Source organism: Oryzias latipes, chromosome 17, assembly GCF_002234675.1.
Source record: "Oryzias latipes chromosome 17, ASM223467v1".
NCBI classification, from domain to species: Eukaryota; Metazoa; Chordata; class Actinopteri; order Beloniformes; family Adrianichthyidae; genus Oryzias; species Oryzias latipes.
Window position 1 is genome coordinate 18,599,721 of NC_019875.2, and position 22,309 is coordinate 18,622,029.

General features: G+C 38.9%; 1 protein-coding gene across 3 annotated transcripts in view; it reads right to left on the reverse strand.

Annotated features, from left to right (window-relative positions):
- Positions 1-1,269: 1,269 nt before the first annotated feature.
- The window catches only part of slc6a9 (solute carrier family 6 member 9), a 103,712-nt gene continuing 82,672 nt past the window's right edge, over positions 1,270-22,309 (reverse strand). For all 3 annotated transcript variants that reach the window (XM_020710949.2, XM_011486570.3, XM_011486569.3), the window contains 6 exons: positions 16,050-16,287; positions 15,420-15,554; positions 14,503-14,602; positions 12,058-12,158; positions 10,167-10,337; positions 1,270-7,854 (listed from right to left, as the gene is read on the reverse strand). In XM_020710949.2, the coding sequence (XP_020566608.1) occupies positions 7,609-7,854; positions 10,167-10,337; positions 12,058-12,158; positions 14,503-14,602; positions 15,420-15,554; positions 16,050-16,287 (991 nt within the window). In that variant the 3' untranslated portion in view covers positions 1,270-7,608. The remainder of the gene's footprint in view (positions 7,855-10,166; positions 10,338-12,057; positions 12,159-14,502; positions 14,603-15,419; positions 15,555-16,049; positions 16,288-22,309) is intronic.

Consider the following 22,309-nt stretch of genomic DNA (forward strand, 5'->3'; position numbering starts at 1 on the left):
CCTGAGCCAGGGGTGTTCGTGTCCCTGGGGGGTGGGTCCTGGTCCTTGCCCCTGAGCGCTGGGCCCCGCCAAATTTCCAACTGTGGCCGAGCCTGGTCGGGCCATATTTACAACACCCCTTGTGGGCCCCCTTTTTTCCCCGGGGTGCCCCCTCCTGGGCGGGGGTGGCGGGCCCCTGCCTTGCTCCTCCCTGGACCAACCGTGGGCCTGGTGGGTGGCTGCCTGGAGTGCGGAGCGGGTCTCCCTTGGGGGGTCCTGGCTCGTACCTGGGGTTGGGGCGGGGGGATGCCCGGAACTCCTGGGTGGTGATGGGGTGCTCGTCTGGGGCTGTGGGCGTCCTTCTCCGGTAGGGCCCTGCGTTGGGCTCTCCTGGCGCGGCGGGGGGGCTGCTCTCCTGGTTGGGCTGGGGCGGCGCTCTCTTTCCCTCCGTGCCTCCCTGCTCTCTGGCTCTGGGGGCCTCGCGGCGGTCCTGCTGGCCCTGGCCTGGGTGGCGGTCTTGGTCTCCCGGGGGGCGGTTGTTCCCTGCCTGTTCCCGTGTGGCGTTGGGGGGATTTCGGCTGCCGCTGCGGCGGGGGTCTTGGGGTGGGGATGGCTGGGCACTCTCCCTCCTTCTTTTCACGTTCCACCATCCATTTTAGAAGAACAAAAACACCCACCTGAGCACAGGTGTTAGCTCACCTTTGCACTAACAGTTTGCATGGTTTGATGACTGAATTATTTCACACTAGTTGGTTTTACGGCATAAGTTTTCGAGTAAACACTATCTGTTTTGTGTACATGTCGACATGTGGACATTTTTGCAGCTAACAGGTGTGTTGATAACATTTGAGTGTGTGTGTGAACAGGCCCCGCCCTTTTTGTAGTACATTTGAACCTTACCGTAATGATAAACAACCAGTAAACTTGCTGCTTTATGCTGCTTCATGGTCTTATCACCCTCCTACCCCCCTCTCTCTCTAACATCCCTCCCTTTAATTCCCTTCTTTCCTTTTCCGTCCGGTCCAACACCAAAGATTTTCAAACATGGTTGAAATTAATAAAGTTTGGCCTCAATTACAAAAGGGGTTTATTCAGACATACCTCTGGTTTGTCTGAAGATTAATAACCCTTATTGTTAAAGTAAAATATGTCCAACACAAGAGGCCCTCAGCTCTCATCTGTCTGCCCAGCTGTTGGACAGGACAAGTTAAAAAAACAAAAAAACAAAAACAAAAACAGAGTATGGAGGGGAAAAAAAACAAAGCGAAATAAAAAATGAAACACTCAAGCTGATCTTTAAAATAGATTTTATTTACCATTTTGTAACATGACAGTTTACGATGCACGGCTGACAAGACTAAGACATTTCAATGGATTTTGGCCCTAAAGGTTGAAGAACAAGAAGACCAGACACTGTTAGATAGAGAGAGAGAGAGAGAGAGAGAGAGAGAGAGCGTGAGAGAGAGAGAGAGTGAGAGAGCTGTGTTCTCTTTTTCTCACTTGTGCTTTTCCTCCTCACTCCTTTAATGCAACAGGAGTGCCATTTCCTAGAGCCGTACCAATGAAAGATACATTTATTTCCTCGTGTTTTTTTTTTTTTTTTCCCAAATGGAAGAGTGAGTTATTATTATTTTTCATCGGCTTTATTCAAACAAATGCTGGTTTTGTTAAAGTGCTGCAACACTACGTTTGTATGAGGTGTAGAAAGAAAGGAGGTAATGTTCTTTTTTGTTTACAGAGATCCACAGAAACAAAGTAAATCACAGTTTTGTCTTTTTTTTCTTCACAGTTCAGCAGCTATTCTGTATATTTTTAAGTACAAAAAAAAAAAAAAACCCAAAAAGGTCTGAAGCTCAACCTGCGTTACAGTTTGTCTGCGACTTTCTACACCGTGATGGAAAACAAAAGGTACATCGATATTTAAAGGCTGGGCTTTCTGAATTTATGTATGTTTTTTTGCCATAAATAATGATTAATGTCACAATCAAGAAAAGTAAAATCTGAATTAATAGACTGGATTCTTTTCTTCTTTTTTTTAGTTGCTAAAAGATTTGAACACAAACGTTTGCATAAAAAGGTTACATTTTGACCGTAATGGTTGACATGAATTTTGATGTCTTATCAGTCATTTTGGTGTTTTTAAGCTGCTTTTTTTTCCACAACCGCAATGACAAACACAATCAAACTGTTTGCATGAAGGGCTATGGGGGGTAAGACAACTTAAAAATGCAATACTGGTGGAGTAAAATACAAAGAAAAACCAAAAGAACAACCTAAAAAAATGAAGGAAAACCAAAGTCTTTGCAGCTGCAGTTTTGTGTTGTAGAAATGAACCGTTCTCTGTATGTTCAAGTTTCGATCCAAAAGTTTTTTTGTTGTCGTTTTTGTTTGGCAATACAACAAAAAAATAATATCTGCTGGGTTTTTTGTCGATTTCCTGTAGAATACAACCTCAAAAAAACAAACAAAAAGCAGTGTCCCTAAATCTAAAAACACTTTTCTGTCTTAACTTTTAGTACAAAATCGTATTTTTTGTCTTTTTAAAGACACAGACATGACTAGTTCAGATAGATTAGAGCAACACAGACATCAATACTGATACTACGCCTGCTCTACTAGCAGGCTCTGCAGTTAGAGCTGATCTACTACACACAGATACACAATACACTTAACCATGTCTACGTTACACTACAAAAACAAAAAAAAAACAGACCAAAAAAAGTCACAAACAAAGTGTGTTCCCCGCTCAAACCCTTCAAAATAAAGGCAGAGAAACAAACAAATACACACAAAATCGGATCATATCGTATTTTTTTTACATTTCTTTACAGTAGGGATGCAAGGGCAGCAGAGATGATGAGGGGTGAGGGCACGGTAATGTGGCAGCTAAGCGTCACTCGTTACATTTGCTGTGGATGCCGTCACTCCTAATGGTAGACAACAAAAGTTTATATTTAGATAAAATCAAGATATGGTGTTGTGGCGGACAGGAACAGTTTCTGTTAAAAAAAGTAAAAGGGAAGAAACTGATTTTGTATTCCTTTTTGCAGAACTAGTTTTTTTCCCGTCAGGGTTAAATCACATTTTTAGAAAATTTTCTGTTCAAAAACACTAAAATCAAAGTTTTGATCAAAACTGTGCAGTGTACATTAGAGTGCTCTTATTTTGTAAGGAACATTTGCAAAAACTGCAGCCCCACTTCTACTGGGATTCAGCAGCGCTCCCTCTTGTGGCTCAACAGGGAATTGCACTTCAGAAAAACGAGTTTTAAAAACGACATTAAATGCTTCACTGTTTAAAAGATTGTGCTTACAACACCAAAACGACAAGATCACAGTTTTGTTTTCTTTTAAGGATAAAACAACAAACATTTAAAAAAAAGAAATAGGTGAGTAAAGCAACATCAGATATGCTCATCTTTATTTTTTCACTCTGGTCTATTTTGGGTTGTTCCCAAAAATATGCTTATGGAATGATTTCTTACATAAATATATTCAATTCCACTACTGATGTTTTTTGGCCCCAACAGTCAGAGCTTTGACTGCAAATTATAGTTGTATGATCATATCGTAACATCTGATTGTTTAGCATGAGCTATTTAGCTGTACTCAACTTGCATGCATAGAAGCAGTAAAACATTTTTAAAAAATGGTATCCTTTTTGGAAAATAACTATTTTAATTGAATGGAGGCACTTTCAAGTTCTCAAATACTGCAGTATTTTCTGCACTAGCGCACCGAAAAGCCTTTGTTTTTTTTGAAAAGCGCCCCTTCTAACTTTTAATTCTGGTTGTGCTTTCTGATTTCGAAGCCATTTAGAGAGCTACTCGGTCAAAACCATTTTTTTTCCTTCCAATGTTGTAAACAAGGTTGAGAATAACAAGTATTGTGATTACGCTAACGCTTAACGGTGTTACAATGCAAACAAGTTACAGTGACTACGCTAACGCGGCTAACATAGTGGTGTCGGCTGATTTTTTTTTTTTTGCTGCTAAAAATAAAATAAAACTGCACTATTTTCATTATTCTGGACTTCCATCTCAAGTTCACACAATGTGACAGTTTTCAGTCGTGGTTTATTGATACCATATCCCAGCATAGCGAGTATAGCATAGGTGTTAGCCATCTGCTGGTTATAAATGTATTTTTTGTTGTCACATACAATTTTCTACTTATTTATATCACCTATTCTGCATTTTGTGAATTAATAGAGTCGACAATTTATTATATATGAAGTGCCATGGTTTTTATTTTTATTTTAGCAGCAGTACAGCTAGCATGCTGTAGAGGTTAGCCGTGTACCGTGTCGTAAGCTTTTGCTCAAAATGAACTACATATTCGCATAGCAAATCAGTCGTCAGTAGAAAATAATAAAAAAAAAGGTTGTTTTAACAATAAATGCTAAATTAAGAGCTTCGAGTGTTTTCTAATGCATATCTGAGTTCTGCTTTACTCAAACGTAAACCAATGTGATGTCGTGGGGTAAGAAGGTAAATGTGTAACTTTAGGCAGCACCAGGCCTGCCTCTGTCGTTTTCCTCCTATCTTTGTGCTCAGTTCTGCTGTGCAAGACGTTGCTCCCAAACTCTACAAGTGTGCCAAATTTAATAGAAACTGCATATTAGATTCAAATGTTGTAAGTGCTCTAAAAAGTCCCATTTTCATGTCACCATGAACCAAATCTGTACCAAATTTTAATAGGGGAAACCAAACCCAGTTTTATATAAGGCTTTGGTACCCAATGGGTTACAAAAAAAAAGTCTCCTCTTGGGTTTTTGGGCACCATTTTCTTGGACAGCTATGACATCATCAAAACCCTTCAGAACAACAGGAAATTGAAAAAGTACTTTTTTTATCATGCCTATTCTTGTTTGTGTTGTAAAATCAGGCTCTTTCAAATTGAAATGAATGGGCTGCCTTGGTTGTGCACATCAGGCCACCTAGTGGTTACCAGGTAAACTGCGCTTGGAACCAGTAACTTTCTAATGGTAATGCCCTTAAACAAACAAAAAGAAAACAAGAACAATCAAGTCACGGATGAGGAATTGTAAACAGTTAATTCTATACCTTTTATACAAAATAAACATCCTATTTTTAATATTATTTACTATCTTACTTTACAATAGAAGGTATAAAGGAGACGTCTACCGAGAGAAGAATAATAAGCAGCTAGGTTTAAAACTACAAGGTTTTTCGTTTCTTCTGGAAACGAGCAGCATCCTTCTGCCTTCTGTCTCTCCTTCGGCGACAACTTGGCTCAGAGCTTTAAATCGAGTGTTTCTTCATGCATTAAAGGTTCCAGACAGGAAGAGGCTGCCAGTGTCTGACACATGCATTTCTATGGAACTTCTACAACGTTTCCAGGTGCCTGAACCCGTTGGAGACGCCAACAATGAACGCAGACGGTCCTTCACAAACAACATCCGAAGATACATTTTAGTCAATAAAAAAAACAAAAAACAAAGCCTGGAAGACTTAAGAAGAAATGGCCTTCTGTGTACAGTGAGTTGCATCCACCTGCTTTGGGTGGTGCTTTTCAACAGCCAGTAAAGTCAGGTGGTTTTAATTGTTGGCACAGTTTCCAAGGAGCCACAAACCCTACCTTCACTTGGACCCTGAGAAATGGACAATGGGACCGTTTCTGGAAAATACATATATACCGTACTTTTCGGAGTATAAGATGTTTTTTTTTTTTTTTTTGCATAGTTTGACCCGGGGTGCGATTTATTTGTGATTTAAAAAAATAAATAGCAAAGACCACTAGAGGCCACTGTAGCTGTGCATGAGTATTTGCTACCGACAGCAGCGCAGAAGAAGAAGCGCTGTCTTTTCTTAAGCTATGGACATACCAGTCATGTGTCCCGATTTCTTGAACATGCTTTTAGCGCATGGTGTTCACACCGGACAAGAAGGGAGGGGCTTCGTTCTCTTTTCTGCTAGCGCATGTCCGCCACCTACAATTGGAAGAGACTTGGTGAAACGACTTCTTGCGAAATGTCGTAGCTTTGAGAATTTCGCAAATCCTGCTCCAGACCTTTTCTTTCAGAGCTCTATTCCTTTATATGAAAGGCTTGGTGTCGTATAATTCCGCTATTATTAATTTCTCCTCCATGATCAATTTTCTAACGGTTTACACTTCCATAAAATGAAGGAGATGCCATCCATTCGTCACTACCAAATCCAAGTCCCTGATTGGTCAAAGTTCAACCTGGTTCAATTTGTAACATGTGTTCTATAGCTACGTGTTTTGTAAGTGCAACCCGAAAACTGTCCGAGAAATCTAGTGTAGCTGCGTGTGAACCCGAAATGCATGTTTACATAAGCTTTCTACCGGAAGTGGCTACTTAAACGCGCATTGAACGTGTGAACGCAGCTATGTGCAGCAAAATTGTTCCCAATTGATGCAGACGATAAAGACTTCAACATATTTAGCAATTTGAAGTGATTTAAAGAGTTTTGTTGAATTGTTAGCATGTTCTTTAAGCTATGGTTAGCTTAACACTTGTTGCGCCACTAGATTCCTCCGATGTTTCATGAAGCTAAATATGGTTACGGTAGTGTGCATTTATTCAGTCTAATATTGTTATCTATTCCATTGCTTTTATTTGCCTTTTAAAGTAAAATGTTCCCATATTGTGTTATATAAATGTATCCCAAAAGTGCGACTTTCCTTTTATTTTTTTTATTTTTTATTGTGAATTCTTTGGCAGCTGTGACATATACTCCAAAATAAGATGACTTATAGTCCGAAAAATACAGTATATATATTTACAAAACGCCCCTTGGGGTTCTTACCCAAGCTCAGGTCCTCTAACAGAGGCCTGGGAGCTTGTAAAACTGTAAAATTCTTGTAGTCCCGCCTCTCTTGCTGGACTCTCAGAGCAAGTTAAAGGTAGCTATAGGAGGACATGTCCTCAGCCTTTAGCTGCAGACGTCTTGGATGCTGTGCTTTTTGTAAAACTTTCTTCTTTCATGTAAAGAAAACGCAGCATTAAAAACAGGCTTAGTTTGAAGATCAGCTGTTGTTTGAGGTCACCGTGTGCTGTAAAATGTACCGTTTGAGACCAGGACTTGGCGTTTGGCCATGAATGAAGCCTATTTTTCTGTTTTTTTTTGTTTTTTCTTAAGCATCATCAGGTACAAATAGGCTTTCCTCTTCCAAAAAGCAGCTTCAGAACCCCAACTAATCCAGCCGTCAAGTCACTGCTGCTACAAAGTCAGTCGCTCTGACTACAGGGGAACAATGCGGCTTCTACTGCTGATGGAGATGGGATTTACAAGTTTAAAAAAAAAAAAAGGAAAGGAAAAACAAAATGCATTATTAAATTATGTGGAGGAAATTACAGCTCACGCACACACACAAACACACCGTGTTTTTTGGATGATGATCCAATTTCTTCTTCCTTTCGTTTTTTTTTTTTCTTCTTCATTTATCTAGACAACACGTAGACAGAAGAGATTAGGATAGATATAATAAGCCCTTACAATATGTAAAGGTCTCCAGCGAATGGGATCTCCCCCACAGCAGGCTGTGGGAAAGCGGGATGGAGAAGAAGGGCGGAAACGGCGGGGAAGAGAAGGTCGGGAAGGTGGGCCGTAGCCGGTAGTGTTGATACGGAGACGCGGTGTGTCTATGCGCTGGGGTTGGGGTTGTTGTGTGTGTTGGTGGAGCCGTTGCTTCCCTGGATGGTGAGGCTGATCTCCTCCTTCTTCTCCTCCTCCTCCTCCTCCTTCTGCTCTTCCTTCAGTTCCTCCTTCTCCTTGAAGGGACGCGCCTCCACGGTGTCTTCGGAGGCCATGGGGGCGTAGTGGCCCGTCCTGTGCTCCAGCAGGGCCGGACCCCACTTGGGATGCGCACGGCATGCAGCCTTCAACCTCTGTGGGCAGAAAAACAAACAAACACAACACCAAACTTTTCAAACACACGAGTTTGGGATGTTTTACTGATGGGAACATTTTATGAGCATTTTATATATTACAGGAAATAAATCTGTACTTGAAGGCTTGTAGCCAAGCACTGATGCTGCTATCTCCCGTTGAGTGTGTGAAAACATCATAAAAATAATCTGATCAGACTGGGCTTTATTGCTTTAGCTCAAGGTCGGAAAGCCTAGAAAATACAGCTAAAGCCCAAAGTAACATATGAGAAATCCTAACTCGGACAAACGAAAGCTTGGAAAAGACAAAATATTAGGTAAAAGAAAGACTTTTTCTGTCTTAAGAATAACATTTAAGTGAGTTTAAAGACGCAGTCGAATGAAGATCCTGTTTTTGGCGTTTTTAACATGTTCTTTTCTGATAATGGAGGACATGTATAAACAAAATGAAGCTCAAAATTGTATTTCTGAGTATTTTTCCGTTATTCAAGTGAGTCATTAGCAGATGAAAAAAGGCCAGGAGAGTATGTCAACAATGGGAAGATAATTTCTAATGAAATACTGTCACTCTGGAGAAATTGTGTCACAAAAAACAACAGATTTTTAGATTTTGGCTCATAATCCTAATTAAAATCCCACTCGAAACGCTCAGTCCCATATGTTCTACCTTTGGCAGGTTGTTGGCAGGTAGAAATGAAGTTACATTTACCTTTTCAGTGATTCAAGTCTGCCCTTTGTCAAAGACTCATTTTGATTTCAGTAAAAATACCTACTCTAAGGTAAAGTGGTGAGAGGATAATGGTTTGGGCTTGTTTTGTTTATAACCTATATAAGGTAACTAATTGTGAAAAATGTGACCTGTCTTAACACCTGCAGTTTGTTGTAAAGTCTTCGCCATATATTCATCTTTTCGTGATGAATATTGTGTTCTGCATCCTGATTGGATGTTAACTTTTATCTATCTATCCCATCCCGCACAGAATGTGTTCACTTTGCCACATGCCTTTAAACATCTGAGTTTGCAGATTTCACCCATTGTGGGTATTTTTTTCGGGTTGAAACTCCTGCAAAAAACAAGGAAACAATGTATAGCAAGAGGTCTGAACCATAGTGGAACATCTACTAAATGAAATAATACAAGTTTGGTAAAACCATTAAACTGCTGGAATATTTCCCGTTTTGTTTTTGTTTTTTTGACGTTTTTTTCTTTTGAAATAACAGAAAAAGAAGAAAGAAATAGTATTGTATTCCTGTAACTAAAATTGGCCAAACCCAATGTTATTCTGCTTCGGATATGAAACCTTCAGCAAGAGGCTGCTCCTCCCAAGGTGCAGGACTAATAGACTGAGCAACTCCTTTGTCCCCCGTGCCATCAAACTCTTTAACCTCCACTTAGGAGGGGGGAGGAAGACGGAAAAGGAAAGGGAAAGGGCCTGAATGATCTTTTTTTGTATATACTGTTTGGAATTTTTCTAGTCACTGTGCTGCTTTTTCCTCTTTACTATATGTATGTCAACCAGTGCTGTATGCGATGGAGATGTCAATTTCCATGCGGGAACCTCCCAAATGGATAAATAAAGATGTCTATCTATCTATCTATCTATCTATCTATCTATCTATCTATCTATCTATCTATCTATCTATCTATCTATCTATCTATCTATCTATCTATCTATCTATCTATCTATCTATCTATCTATCTATCTATCTATCTATCTATCTATCTATCTATCTATCTATCTATCTATCTATCTATCTATCTATCTATCTATCTATCTATCTATCTATCTAAACTTAAAAAAGGAGTTCGGGGAAAGACTGGCAGCTAGAAACAAATTTGTGGAGATGTGGTGAAAGCTGCACCTGTGTCCTCGCTGCACTACAAAACCCATGGATGTCATGAGCATTTCATAAATACTTGGGAGAATTATGTTTTGCTTGTTGTTAAAAAAAATCAGCAAAGAATTATTTTGGGGCAGAAAAACTAAAGATTAGAAGTTAAAACCGCCAGATTTTGCAGTGAAGCCTAACATGAAGGTTTTTAAGATGTAGTGCATTGAATGTGTATTTCCTTGTTATAGGAGGCTATATTTTACAAAGTGAATGAACACTTCACTGTTTTAACTTTAAAAATGGTACATTAAAACTGTTGCTCCATGAAAAAACAAAATGTAGGAGTTTTTTCCAGAAAGTGGCGTGGTCAGCAGCAGATCATCTTAACCTCAGTTGCCCAGATAATGTCTCCAGTCAAAATCAAGTACAAAATAAATAAGCAAATAAGGTTTTGTGCAGCTTTTCATCAGAACTTGTACCTCTCTGAAAGTGGCTCCTGGGGACCTTGAGATCTTGTAGAGGGCATAGACTGGTATGCAGACCACGGAGGACAGAGCCATGGCGAAGCCGATGGCCAGGGACCAGCCGGGGTACACGTAGTCGTTATATGTGATGGGCTTGTACTGGATCACCGTGAAGATCAGAATGAACTGCAGGAACACACAAAGACAGTCGCTGCAGCTCAGTGGCATTCGGAGACGTGGTTCCATCTGTCCTCCATACAGCTTTATTGTCGCTAAACCAGCCTTAACTAAAGAATAAAAAACGTTATATATTATGCAGATGATGATCAACTATACCAAATAGTTCAATTTTTGATTTTCTGTTAATCTTTTACCAAAAAATGTTTGGTAAGTGTTACTTGGATCTGAAACATAAAAGCTTAAAATGTTTAAACCTGACATGATAACAAAAGAACCAAGAAGTATGTTAGTAACCACAGAAACTATGAACTTTATTGCATTAGTACTTCTTTATGCTGCAATTCCCACGTCAAATTTAAGTCAGACAGATCTCTTCTGACGCGCCTCAGACTCGCTGCTTGACAATGTCAAAATTGTGTTCACAAACTAGACGCTCCAAATGCGTGTGGGAGGAGCTATCGTCTAAAGTTTTTAGCCTCGTCACTACATCAAACAACTGACTGTAGATCTAATTTACAATGAAAGATCCGGTTTATTTATTTTGAAGAGCTCTACAAAACCATAAGTAATCATGTCTCCATGTCCGATGAGCTTCACCCTCTACCGCAGGAGCTGCATGTGAATGACAGACACTTTCAGCGGACACCTCTGTCTCTCTGTGGCCCAGTTTAACGACTTGCTGTCCTGGAAAAATACATATAAAACTAAAGGGCTTAATTTTATTAATGTCCAGATTGATTTAAGAGAAATATCTCAAAATTCAGAAAGAGAACGATCCGATTCTCTTCCATGTGTGTTTTGGACTACATCCGGTCACACGTCAGTCTTCTTTACTAAAGTTCCAATTTTTTAGCTCTCCAATCGCGCTGCGCCCAATGCTCAACACCTACTTTAAGACTTCTAACTGCTTCTGGATATCGTCTTAACATTAAACCTGTTTGTCACTGGAGTGCAAATCCCTTTTGGCTTACAGTCCCAACTTAACATCACTGGGGAGCAATAACGGAGCTATCCAGCCGTACAGTTTGAGCCAGATACCAGCTCGGACGAGGAAAATGAAGACGTATATCGATCTGACAAGTGGACACCGATTGTAGCTTTACGTCAGAAATACGATCTTTCCATTTGCTCCTGATTCACAACAATTTGGATAAAGAAATACCTTACAAATACAGTTTTAGGCTAAATTTTCTCTATGTCTTCCATCATTAAAAGCCACAAGAACAGGTTAAAAATACGATTTTCACCAGAGTTGATCTTTAAAAAGTGATCTATAAAAATCATTACATAAGTTTAATCTTCAATTTTAGCCACAACAGAACTAACAGCAGGTTTGCATCAGAGCTAAAGTCTCTGCATTCCTGACCAATAATCCTCAGAAATGAACTTCTTGTTCGTGGACTTTATTCTCCTGTGTGGGAAACGCAGCTCACCGACGCTGCATGCGTCTGTTTCCCACTAAGAGAGATTTGCCAACAGCGGATGGAGATTAGCGGCTGTGGCAGCTAAAATGTGGGTCAGGCCCCAAACAACAGGACAACAACACAGAAAAGTTGAGAACCTTCCACTCGAGATTCCTTCAGACGGCTAAGCCGCTGCAGCCTTTGTGCTCGGGAAAGCCAAATCCCCGGAGGGGGTCCAGCAGACCCGCTCCTCCTGACCCTGTGTGGGACTGTGATGCTAAATTCAGCTCAGATCTCAGATTGGCAGGCGGGTGTTCACTTACACTGATGATGAGGGGGGAGATGAATCTCCAGCAGACTTTGAAGAAGAGTGGAGGAGGGAAACCAAGCATCATCTCAACATCCCTAAAATAGTTCCTGTGGCCTGAAAGGGAAAAGTGTCATTTGTAAATGTTGATGTTGAACAATAGTATTGTTGGCTAAACAGAAAATATATATATACATATATCTAATAAGACAGGCAGAAATTAATGTGTTTTCTTCTTGCCAAATACATTCTAAAGACAATTATTTTTTATTTAGTGTGCATTTTTTGTCTCAAAATGTTCATAGATTTTGTATTTTTTTGGCCCTTTTTACATTTCTAGACATTATAGTAACGTATCTTGCTTTCCATTCAGTAAGAAATGGTTTAAAAGAAATGAAAAATAAGTTACAAATGTCTTAACATCCAGGTTTTCTCTCATATTACATGTATAAAGCCAAAGTTGAATGTTCTTTTTCTGAGGTTTGTGTGAGAATGTAGAGCCAGATACCACAAAGGGTCATTTACCAAAATGCATTGATGACACTTTGAATTTCTTTTTTTATTGCCATTAAAATAGTGAACAGTTATGACAATTGAGTTGTTTAAGATTGGCCGGAGATGAAAAGATATCAGTGAGTAAAACAAAAGTAATCCACTTGCAGTATGAGTAAATATATATAAAAAACAAATAAATATAAATGAAAAGAAATAACAATGAAAAATAGGAGTCTAATCCCAACGAGGGTAGCGAGTGTGTGTAAAGTGCTCCCCCTCTCCAATGAAAGTCGATGTAAACGAGCGTTGGCGCTCAGGTTTCTCCATCGTTTTCACACATCCACTGGAAGTCAAACCAGGTTCAAAATTGACCAATCAGGAACTTGGATTTGGTAGTGATGGATGGATGGATGGATGGATGGATGAATAGGGACCTGGGTAGTACCAAGCGTTTGGAGGAGAAATGAATAAATACGGTACGACATTTTACACCTAGCCTCTCCCTTTTTTTTTATTTTTTAATAACTTGTTCTGTCCAACAACTGAGCAAACAGATGAGAGCTGAAGGCCTTTTGTGTTGGACAGGTTTTACTTTTTCAATAAGGGGTTTTGTATCTTCCAATAGCCAAGGAGAATATTTGTATAAACCCTTTTTTTATTATTATTCTTTGTTTATTTATTACTTTACAGAGGGAAGAAAGAGTAGAAAGATGTGAAAAAATAAAGGCAAAAAAGGGGGTGGGGTAAAAGTCAAAAGAGAGAGAAGGAGAAAGTGAGGGGATAAAAGTGTCCAGCTGCTAATTTCAGTACGGTAGTTTATGAGTTTAAGCTTCATAGCATTTATGCTACATCTGCTGTAAAGACTAATGTTACATCCAAGAGTGACATTTTGACACAGACAGATCAGCCTCTTCCAACAGCAGGTGGCGGACATGGGCTAGTAAACATTAGACAAAGGGAGGGAAAAGAAGCCCCTCCCTGCTCGTCCACTGTGAAAGTTCATGTGAAAAGCTTTAGACATTTTCTACTGAATTATTTTCATAGTTCAGGATAAAAAGCAATCACAGTTTGAAAACATTAATCCATCAGACTTTCTTTTCTTTCCAGAACTTCTACTTGACAGTACAAACTGTTAGTTTGTTTTGTGATTTACCACTAAAAATTATTTCATTTATTTTTCAAATTCCATTTTTTTTGGGGGGGATTAAATCTAGATCTACTAATATTTTATCATCATTTTTATTGCAATTTCTTTTAATATCTTTTTTTTTCATGTTGTAACTTTGTTTTACTGTAATTTTACTTTAAACATCTTCTTTTTTCTTGTCAACTTACAGGTAGTCAGGAATATAGCGAGAAACATCATTATATTTTCTGAACAAAGTGACAGATTGAAATATTGATAGTATCCAATCATATTATCAAGAATAAAACATTGTGATTTGATAAAAGTATCACTATTTTAAAGTATTTTTTTCTGTTTTGTCCTTTACACTTGAATGATCTTTTTAACTATTTAAATTCTATCTGTGTTTAAGCCCCATCTGGACTTTGGAACGGCGTGTTTAGACTGAATATCCTGCAGTTCTTTATGCATCTTATGCTAAAATCTCAGGCAAAAGCAGTTTGGTTTGAGCGTTTAAAATGCAATCTGCAACACAATAGACGCAGACAGCAGGACTCAATTGTAATGAGTCTAGACAGAGTCATGGTGACACACAGTCAGGTTTGACACGAAAAAAGAAAGTCTTAAAAGCTTTGCACTTGTTTTACCTTAACATTTAACTTAGTGGAGCCAAGTTAAAGTCTTATGTTTTAAAATAAAGAAAAATCACATTTTAAATCTTTAGAAAAACCTTTTTTATGATCTCAAGTAGGGATCCCTTTAGATCTTTTGATTTCATTATTCCATCGTTCTGGGAGCGGAGAGTTTTTGCATGGAACTCATAAACATGCTTCTCCTCACCATAAATATACATGATGCAGATACACATGATGCAGGAGATGACGACCAGGGAGAAACTGGCAGCATAGTTGTCCATCAGCAGCAACCAGTAGATTCCAGCCTGCACACAAAAATAAAAGAACTTTCTAGAGAAGAAGAGGGAGGTTATATTCTACAGCAGGGATCCCCCAACCCGGTTCTGTGGGGTAGTTGGTGTCGGGCCACAGAGATTTAAAAAAATAAAATAAAAACGCAGCAGAAACCTACATTTTTTCCACTTTATCTTTAATCTGATACTGCAGGAAGTTTTATTTTGAAAATGATTGGATTCTCAAACACATCCGACTCGTTCTTGACGCATGTCAAGTCGCCTGTCAAAAATCCACCCTCTACCTTCTTAAAGATTTAAACAAAGTTAAAAAATCATTTTTTTTTCACAGAAAAGAGTCAGTGAGGAAACGGAAGAAGAACTTTTGACTTGACAAGAGCTTTCACTCCAAATGTGGTTTTATCTTGACAGTTTTTCCAACAGACCATAATACCAATGCAGAATATTTAGCAACAGGCTGTTTAATGTCCAGAAGATGCTGCTAATAAAGTGGCTCATCTATTATCTAAAGCTACTTTATTCCTTTCTCAGCTACTGGATTAACATCAAACCAGGCGGAAGTTGGTCTGGGATTTTTATTTATTTTGTTTTAAGCTTCCACTTTGACAATTATGGGTTAATGGAATATCTAGATCTCATTTTTATCCTTCCTACATTTAATCTAGAGTTCAAATAAAGTTTAAAGCAGTTGCAGATATTATACAGAGGAGGAAGATAAACTTTAAGGCTTGCTTCAGCCTGGAACAGGCCGCTCAGTGGAAATATTGTCCGACGTTCAACCGGTCTGGAAACAAAAATGTGGACTTGAGTGTTGATGTGTTGGACTTGCCTGTGTTGTCAGAGGCACCCCCAGCAGGAAACCAACGACGGCCACCGAGAGTGTGACCACAGTCTTGTTTCGAATGATCCAGTCTGTGCCGATCTCATCCACGATGGCCGTTACCAAAGTCTCCAACAGACAGAACTGCCAAAACGGAGAGAAAAACCGGAGATTACGGCTACATTCGTGAAACAAGCAAAGGCAGTTTGCTACTCTGATGGAAATGGTGTTTTCAAACATGTTGTTGGGGCATTTTTCTGATGATGGAGGACAAATTTATAGACAATTTAGCTCCAAATTGAATTTCTGAGTATTCAAATTACTATTAATCAAGATCCGAGGAAAAAAAACACCCTAAAAAAGATCATATCTGTGAGGTAGAAAATGGACGAGGAAGGGGGCGGGGGTTATTTTGTGCCAACAGGCCACTTACAACTCAGAGGTGAATTTTGAATGATCTACTGCCACTCTGCAGAAACTATGTCCTAGAAAACAACAGATTTATTGATTTTGGCAAAAAAAAAAAACCCGGCATAATTATCATTCAAAGACCACAGGGAACGAGTATAGAATAGATGATCGGAGGGGAACTTTGAAGGGTCAGTCCGGTTTGTAAATTCATAGCAAACATTGTGTTACCTGTGTTCCCAGTCCCAACAGGATGAGCATGAAGAAGAACAACAGGGACCAGAGTGGAGAAATGGGCAGCAGAGTGAGCGCTTCAGGGTAGGCCACAAAAGCCAGACCAGGGCCGTGGTCGGCCACCTCAGACACAGGGACGTTCAGGTTGTGCGCCATGAAGCCCAGGATGGAGAAGATGACAAAGCCGGCATACACACTGGTCGCACAGTTGGTTATGCTGATGATGATGCTGTCTCTGTAGGAAGAAAACAAAAACCAAGTTGCACTTTTGGTTAATCTGACGGAAAGGAAATTGGGGGGGGATAAAGTAAAAACTAAATATGGAGAGTATGGAAGCTTATTGGAATCCCTTAAAAAACCTTAAAGGGGACTTTTCCTTCTTATTTTTAGTGTTTTTTCGCTCTGTAAAGTTTGTGAATGAAGTTTGAAGGTAAAAAAACAGACGTGACGTGACGAGCACGTAAACAGAAAGGACACGGGTCACGTCTATGACACGGACACATTGTGGGTTATTAACTATAAATTGCAGATCTTATTAGAGTTTTCATGAGAAGATCAGGTTAGTACGACGGAGTATTAGGGCCACCAAAAAAAAAAAAAAAAAAAGCCACCAAAAAAAAAAAAAAGTAAAATTACGAGTTTTTATCTCCTAAATTTAGGAGATAAAAACTCGTAAATTTATGAGAAAAAACTCGTAATTTTACAAGATTTTAAGTCGTAAATTTATGAGAAAAAAAACTCGTAAATTTACGATATTAAGTGGAAGTGAGCATGCAGAGCAGCAGGTGAACGCCGCGCAGCAGCAGAGCAGACCGACTAAACTCAGTTGAACAGGTGATCTGAATGAGCTTGAACGTTCCAAATATCTGGAAGCTCATTTGTTTGATTTACAATTTATTAAAGTTTTATTTATTGATGGTTGGTTTGCAGGATCTCTGCAGCCCGATGAAGCCATCGGTGTCCCTGCAGCTTTCCACTTCAATCCTTTCTTCCTCCACCAAAGACAAGATCTCTATGTTTGTGTGACGCTTCCGTCTGAGGAGGAGGATCACTTTTTTGGCATTTTCAATGTTCTAATGCTAATATAATAGACTATTTTCATTCATCTTTGTTGTTTGATGATATAACGGGACGTTTACTTCCGCATTGGTGTTCGGATCTGATGACAGGTTCATGACGTAAGGTGACAGATGAACTTCAGGGTTTGTGAATGAAAAGGAGAATAAAAACTGCAACGATCCTCTGCACCCAAATGTGTCTCTGAGCTCCTTATTTTACATATGAAACTCCGCTTTACTGACACTGAACCCCGGAAAACCGGCTCCACTGACAATAATCTGATTTTGAGTCGCCAAAGGTTCAGAATCTGTTTGTTTCAAACCTATTATAAAACTGGAAATAATGCTTCACAAAAGGCTCCACATCTTTCATCTTCAAGCGATGCTCCGATAAACGGACAACTTCGGTGTTTTCTCCTTGTTAATCTATGACTTTTTTCTCGTAAATTTACGAGATAAAATGTCGTAATTTTACTTTTTTTTTTTTTTGGTGGCCCTAATACTCCGTCGTAGGTTAGAGCCCAGAAAAACACTAGGACAAAAAAAAACACGCAAAAATATCACAAAAAAACACAATAAAAACAAAAAACCTGTTTTCCTTTGGATTTTATTGAATACAACAGTGTTTTTCAACCGTTTTTGAGCCACGACACACTTTATCCATGGCAAAAATCCCGTGGCATACCAGCATCCAAAAATTAAAGGAGAAACTCTCGTGTCTGAATTGATGTACAGTCCCTCCACAATGTTTTTTTTTTTTAATTTGTAATAAAGTTTAAGTTAGTTTTCAGTAATAATTTTCAACTAAGTTATTTGACATTTTACCCTGGTAGTTGTTTTCTCCTCCAGTTTATGAATATGCAATTTTATGTAACCTCACAAAAAAACAAATTTATTCTTTCTAAATATTAATTTTGATATTTGTTTTAAATGTTGGTGCAAAGGAAACTGTAATTTTATAACAATTATACGATCACAATATTTTTGATACATTTTACATAAAAATAACTGTAGCTACACAAAAAGTAAACATGTTGAGGTTTTATTAGATTTTCTTTTGTCTTAATCAAAGATAAAGTCTTTGAAAACTTTAACAAAAATGTTTTATTTCTTCTTAGATGATTAAATTGTTTTAAATTTAGTTTAATTGTGTCTGTCGGCCACTTTACCTTAATCCTGTTTCTTTAATGTTGTTATTACTTCTTCTTAAGTTTAACATATAAAATACTCCAGACGTTATTAAAAAAGTGTTTCAGTTAGAAAGATGACTTGGACCAAAACCTCTGGGATGTTTGGCTGTTAATAAACTCAAACCTTGAAGGAGAACTAAACTGTTGACCTCTGATTTCATCAAGAAGATTTCAAAACTGTTTGATGTGTGTTCGTTGTGGTTTCAAGACGTTTAACAGGGAATACTCATTTTACGCTGAGACGCTGACACTTTAACCCGATGCATCATGGGAGATGTAGTGCAAAACTGTCGCTGATCTCGACTCGCGTCTCTGAGCTTCATTGTTTTGTTCACTTGTTCCACGGTCTGACACCGGATCCCGTGGAAAGCTACACCGCTAAAGAGGAGCTTGTTGGAACTGAGAGACTTTACGAGCTAAATTGGAACAAAGAAGTGAGGACTTTAACCACTGCTGATTGGTCAGACTGATGACGTATGATTAGGGGTCCAAGAATGATTGGTGGAGACAGTTAAAGGGGCAGGACTTTTCAGAAAACAGCTGAAGCTGTGGCTAAATCGCGGTACCGTCATTCTTATCAAAATGTCTTTAATAGAATCAAACAAACAGAAAGAAAAGGTATTTTATGATCTTTCATATTCCTAACTACTCAGTGTTTTATCAGGGCCTGTTTGGATGAACACAGGGCAGATATCCTGGAGATGGAAAATGTTTTTGATCAATTATTGAGGGTAATTTCTCACGACACCTGACCATATGTCACGGCACACTGGTTGAAAAACACTGGAACACAATCCGCTTCCGTAGGAGAGAATTCCGCTCTAGATTATCCCCAAAGTCTGCTCTGCTAAGTCCTCCAAACTGTAAACCGTAAGTAGGAAGAATGAAACACCCTGGGGATATCGTGGCCATCACGTCAAAACACGGCCGCCGATCATGTCTATGAAACAGACACATTGAGGCTTCTCTACTTTTATAGCAGGTCATTTTATAGTTTCCATATGAGGTTAGTGCTCCCAGCCAGTTTGTAGTTCTTTGCTTTAGTTATTTGTAGTTTAGCACGAAAAACACAAAAATGTAAACACATATTTTTTTTGTGTGTGAAAACAATATACCGGTACTTCCACTGGAGAGAATTCTGCTCTAGATTATTTCAGAACCTCTCTCTGCTAAGTTGTCTGAACCCGTGTTTTTCAACCTTATTTGAGCCAAGGTACATTTTTTCTTTGACAAAAATCCCACGGCACATAGCAACCAAAAATGTAAAATATAAAACCAGAAACTTTATAGCAGGGGTGCTCATTATGTCAAACTATAAGTGGGTAGATCGCAGGCCATCAAAGATAAATAACCAAAAACTATATACAGATAATTTTTAAAAATCCGTCAACGAATCATCTTCTTTACCCAGAAGTATGTGGCTTGATTGACACGGAGAACAGCAAAGTGAGCATCTTCTCATACATTTGTCACTACACATGCGTGTTTAGATACACTGAACGCAAATTCTTTCTGCCCTTGGAAAGAAGCTACCGGCCCCGCAGTGCGCCAGGTCCCCGGCGGAGGAGCAGTTCAGCCCGCAGGAGCGTTTCTCGAGGCCGGGGTCGCCTTTCCTGGATTGGCAATAAGACCAAGTCTGACCCAGCCGTCCTGCCACGGCACCTTCAGCCAGTCAGCGGTTCCCGCCTGAGGGATCCGAGTCCACCCAGGCAGGACACTTCTCCAGCCCTGCCATAGACCGGGGGCCGCCATTCGCTCATCCGTGGTTAAGCCAGACGCGCTTTAGAAACGTCATACCCCCCCCCATAACACTATTTACAGTAAAGCATGAAACGTGACTCTTGTGCTTTCTGTTTTCCTAATAAAACGTCTTATCTGTTCTAATTACGTACTACTACAAAAATATTATTACACACAGCAAAGCTATTTCCTCACAAAGATGTGTGCAGTTTTGGAATTATTAGTACATAAACCTAGTATTTTTGACTCAAAATACTGCATACGTCGTCAACTTTTGAATTTATGAATACATAAACACAGTATTTTAGACTGGAATTAGTTCTAAGGGGCTTCTTTTTGCATTGTGGATGCACCCCTGCATTATTAAGTTAAACTTTTTCTCATCCTGCATTTGCTTTATTGAGCTTTAAAGCTGAGCATATTGAGTTTAGGTAATATCTACATAGTCACGTGTCAACAAAGTGATCATGACTCATCATTTTAGGATGGCAAGCCCTTAGCAGCTTCTTGACAGACCCGACAAGGGAATTCTGTGGTTTCTGACATCTTTTCCTTGTGTTTCCTGTTGCAGTTCCTGGACAGGATGCCTTTGATCACTTTGATGGGCGTTTGTTTCTCCCCCATGGGGCTTTGCTCTGCATTGCTCTCTGCACTTCCGCATGTGCACCGATTGGTGGTGTTAGAGGAGAGCTGAACGTCTGGCTGCAGGGATTCAAGCTGCACAACATGAGCTGGTTAGAGCCCCAGAAAAGCTGTGTGTGCAGACGGCAAAGTCTGCAGCTCCAGGCGCTGGAAGCTTTGTTTTTTTTTCAATTTTTTTCTGCAATATCGTGACACTGTCAAGATTTGTTGTTTACTAAATTTTTAACCTTTTTCAGGCCTATTACTTACTTATTTGACAACGGAAAATTTTAACCCCACACTCCAAAGCCACAAAAAGTTTATCCTCCTGCATTAAAGCTGGGAACTACAAAATACTAAAAAAAGAGGAAGTATAATTTTTATATGCCAAGTATATGTTGTAAACTTAAAACGTTCCAATTTAGTCTTCAGAAATTTTCAGTTAGTATATTAGTGAAGCACTTTGTTTTACTGCTGCATGAAAAGTGCTTTATAAATAAAGTTTGATTTTGAATTGGAATATATTTCCTACACTCCAAGTACATGGTCTATAACTTTGCCGAATTTATACTTAAACACAAATATGACAAAAAAAAACAAAAAACTTCAAGTGTTTTACTTGTTGTGAAGGGAAATACCTAATGCTTTGTTTTATTTCTGCCATAAACTAGCATGCAGCTTTCTTCTTACTAAAGCAACCTGTTTTGTTCAACTCCAATTCTACAAGAAAAACCACACATATGTAAAAAAAACAATTCCCTTTTGACCAAATACTACATAAAAACAAACAGAAACAAACTGAGACACCTTTTAAACAACCCACACTAGCTGTGTTTCCATTACACATATGCCAGAAACTTTACCAAAATTCTAGAAATGTTCAAAAAACACAACCTGCAGTTACACTGTTTCAATTAAATCATAGATTTAAATACACAAACCTACTCTGTCATTCAGACACATGGATGTGAACAATGATTTACAGCAGATGCATTCAGATTTCTTCCACGACACCATCATCATCTATCAAAGGAGACGTCGGCATCTTTTTTGAGGTCATGACCTACCAAGAAGCGCATTGGCATCCCGTCACGTGACTCATTGCAGTTTTGCGAAATTTGTCAATTTCAATATGCCTCAAAAACCACCCACTCCAAGTGCAAAAAACATTTTTATTTATTTTTTATTAATAACTAGTCAAATAATAGTTTCTTCTAAATTGTCCCGTTTCCAATAAACACATTTATTATCGGAAATCCAATTCGCGATGAAATCAGGTTTTTGACGTGTAGGCTAACACCCAGCAAGCTAGTTAGAGACGTTAGCCGACATTCACTCCTTGTGGACAAAGAGTTGTAAATTTCTTATAGACAATTGTAAAATAAACAATCAACAATACTTTTTATAGTTTACATTTAGCTGTGTAAATGGCCATGAAAACAATGCTAACAACTAAGCCAACTCACTAACATACACACCAAAACCATTTGTATGACCCCAGCATAAAGTAGTCTATTTGAATGACTATCAGTTTACTTAGTCTACACTAAAAGTACGGCAGAAAACTTGAGGTTTACTTTTCTTTATACTATCTATATATTGTAAACTTAAAAAAAATGTAATTTAGTCTAAAGAAGTATCCCGTTAA